General features: G+C 39.7%; 1 protein-coding gene across 2 annotated transcripts in view; it reads left to right on the forward strand.

The window, feature by feature from the left end:
- The first annotated feature begins 243 nt into the window (after window positions 1-243).
- Window positions 244-2753, forward strand: part of LOC107590070 (amyloid beta A4 precursor protein-binding family B member 3-like) — a 23046-nt gene continuing 20536 nt past the window's right edge. For both annotated transcript variants that reach the window (XM_016278690.1, XM_016278691.1), the window contains exon 1: window positions 244-732. In XM_016278690.1, coding sequence (XP_016134176.1) covers window positions 684-732 — 49 coding nt within the window. In that variant the 5' untranslated portion in view covers window positions 244-683. The remainder of the gene's footprint in view (window positions 733-2753) is intronic.

Here is a 2753-nt window from a genome sequence, read left to right on the forward strand (position 1 = left end):
ATTCTTCTCAGGAACACACGTCACAGTTTGTGCCCTGTTTGATTCATGAAAAATACTATTACACTTTTTTGCTGTATATATATATATATTGCTGTATGTATCCATTTAGAATATTTACACCTGAATTGCTGTATAGGGAGCAGACGGCTTTGTTTGCCCCAGCAGTTTGCTTTCGTCAGCTGTATGTTCAGCCATCCTTAAGGCACCACCATGGGCTTGGGGGGGCAAAGAGAGTGAGCGAGAGAGAGGGATGGAGGGACGAAGGAGGGGGAATAGCTGCAGGCATTACTGAATTACAGAATCCACTGAGAGAGACACACACACAGTTACAGAGAGAGAGAGAGAAGCGATCTCAAAACAGCATCACTCTCTACTAGACAGTGAACAGAATAGAGAAGAGAACAGAATAGCGTGATCGCACAAGCATTAGACAGAAAGACAAAGATGAGGTTGATTAGACAGCAGTGAGGGCAAAATAGAAGAGGGGGTAGACGGAGAGAGGAAAAGAAGAGTGTGGCTTTTAATCCTCTTGGCATGCGAGTGTATTCCTGGCTGTTTGGCACTGAGTGTGTGAGTGGTCACCCTGTGTGTGAGTGTGTGCTGCAGAGTTTGTCGGTGGTGTTGGGACGCTTTGGACTGGAATGTATCTGAGTTAACCGCCTGGGGGCTTTCAGGAAGACACCATGCTGGGCAAGGATTACATGCTCGCCATCATCATCGTCAACTATGACGGTAGGTACACAGATGCATTTGTACTTTCCTCTGCTCTTTGTTCTTCTTTGTCACTCTCTAGTTAGTGCAGGCTGGAGGTGTCGGAGTGAGCGGAAGAGCGGAGTGTGCAGTATCGAAATCAGTCATTGTCTGTTGTTCTCATGCTCCACTGGTCACTCGTGGACTTTACCTACAGGTGCTGTGTCATACTAGACCCACCCGACTGTTTGAAGACCCTGTTTTTGACATGTTTAGTGAGATGGACTTGATTTTGCTGGAATTAGTTACAAGGAGATTTGCATCAACTGATTTTCACACTCGAGAGCCACACAGTCTAAAAGAAGTAGCCTGTTGATAATGTTGAAAAATCCGTAGAAGACCAGGCATACATGCGTTCGTGAACAATGTCACCTGTGCGGTTCTGCTGGGAATATGCATCTGTTGCAGGATTAGATTATGCCCACACAACATTAAGCATCAGATAGACCAGTAAACTCCTCCCCTTTGTGAGTTCATGTGGTAGAGCTAGATATTTTTACAGTTTGGGGTAGAATCAGCGCATAATGATTTATACAAAGAACTCCAACAAAGAAAACATAATGTTTATTAAAAAAACAATTGCAACTGCCTGAGATGTAGTATCAAAGCTGATGCATTTAGTGCTGAAACTCTTATAATTAAAAGGATCTGCCTTGAGATCTTGCTGAAAGTTGGTCCCTAAAGTATTTAAATGAAACTTTCCAGATGATGGAGCATTAGTGGGCTGATTTCTTCATTTTTGCTTTCATAAAATCATTTTAATGGGACCTGAGCCTGTTGTTGAACACTAAACCATCACATTATCTCAATGTATAATTCTCATATTCTGTTCACAGAAAAATCTTCATAAAGTGTGACATGCTAAAAACTTGATTTTGATTTTATTAATACTAATTCTTTTTAAAATTATTATTGATATATCAATATATGTAATTATTTATTCAGAGACTACCTGGAAGATTTGTTTTAAAAAATAAATGTTCTTTTAAATGGTCCACCATAGGGCCATTTAAAAGAACTAGTGACAAATTTGTTTGCATAAAATATCACAGGGCCTTAAAAATGTGCATTTTTCTTATACGTTCATGTAAATTTTAACCTAAAATCTTGGTGTTTATAATAAAGAGGACACCTTGTGCATCAAGTACCCAGTATCTGTAGAAAGGCAGAAACTGTCCTCACCGCGTCATCGCTCTTAAAATAACTTCTGTTAAACACACTGAGAGGAAGTGTGTGTGAGAATGTGTTTGTCTGTTGTTTGTGTACGAGCGACAGTGAATGATGGAATTGCTTTTCCAAAAGCAAAGGCATGAACATTAAGGCATTTAAACACAATGCTGAATGGTGCTGAGTATTCGCTGATGACAGGAGCCTCTGTTGATGTACAGGAATCGATTGCATTTGCGTCAGATTTTTCTGGTTTAATCAATTCTGTTGTACTTTCAGTTAGTGAAATACTGCCTGCCTCTTGGATGCGTGGATGTCTTCATAAGGACACCTCAAATAACATGCTGTGTCTTGCTTCTTGATTTATTGAAGGCCCAAAGATTAAGTTCCAGATGGACATAATTTAGATCCACCTCGAGCCTTAATCTTCCCAGTCTGACCTCACACAGACATAACAGAATTGGGATTATCTGACCACTGACATAATGCCATTGGGATTATTTTTTCCAGATGTAGCTACAATTATCTCTTTCTGCTTCTCTCTTTCTCTCTTTTATCCTGACAGAGTTTAAACCTGGACATATTAGAGCTTTGTCCTTTTCTTGGATTTTTCTCCCAATGGTACCTCTTGGTCTTTTTACATTAGTTTATAATTGGTTGTCTGTTATTAAAGAACTCTTTTTATGTAGCAATACAACTGCATTACACTGTGTTTATTCACACTAAATGTTTAGTACCACAAAAGCAGGGCTAAAGGTGACATCATATTTACTATAGCAAACTTTGGTGGCAATCATAGCAATCAGTGGTCTGGAATTTTGTGTGAGGGCGAAAGA

The sequence above is a fragment of the Sinocyclocheilus grahami genome, unplaced genomic scaffold (assembly GCF_001515645.1).
Source record: "Sinocyclocheilus grahami isolate Dianchi unplaced genomic scaffold, SAMN03320097.WGS_v1.1 scaffold124.1, whole genome shotgun sequence".
Lineage (NCBI taxonomy): Eukaryota > Metazoa > Chordata > Actinopteri > Cypriniformes > Cyprinidae > Sinocyclocheilus > Sinocyclocheilus grahami.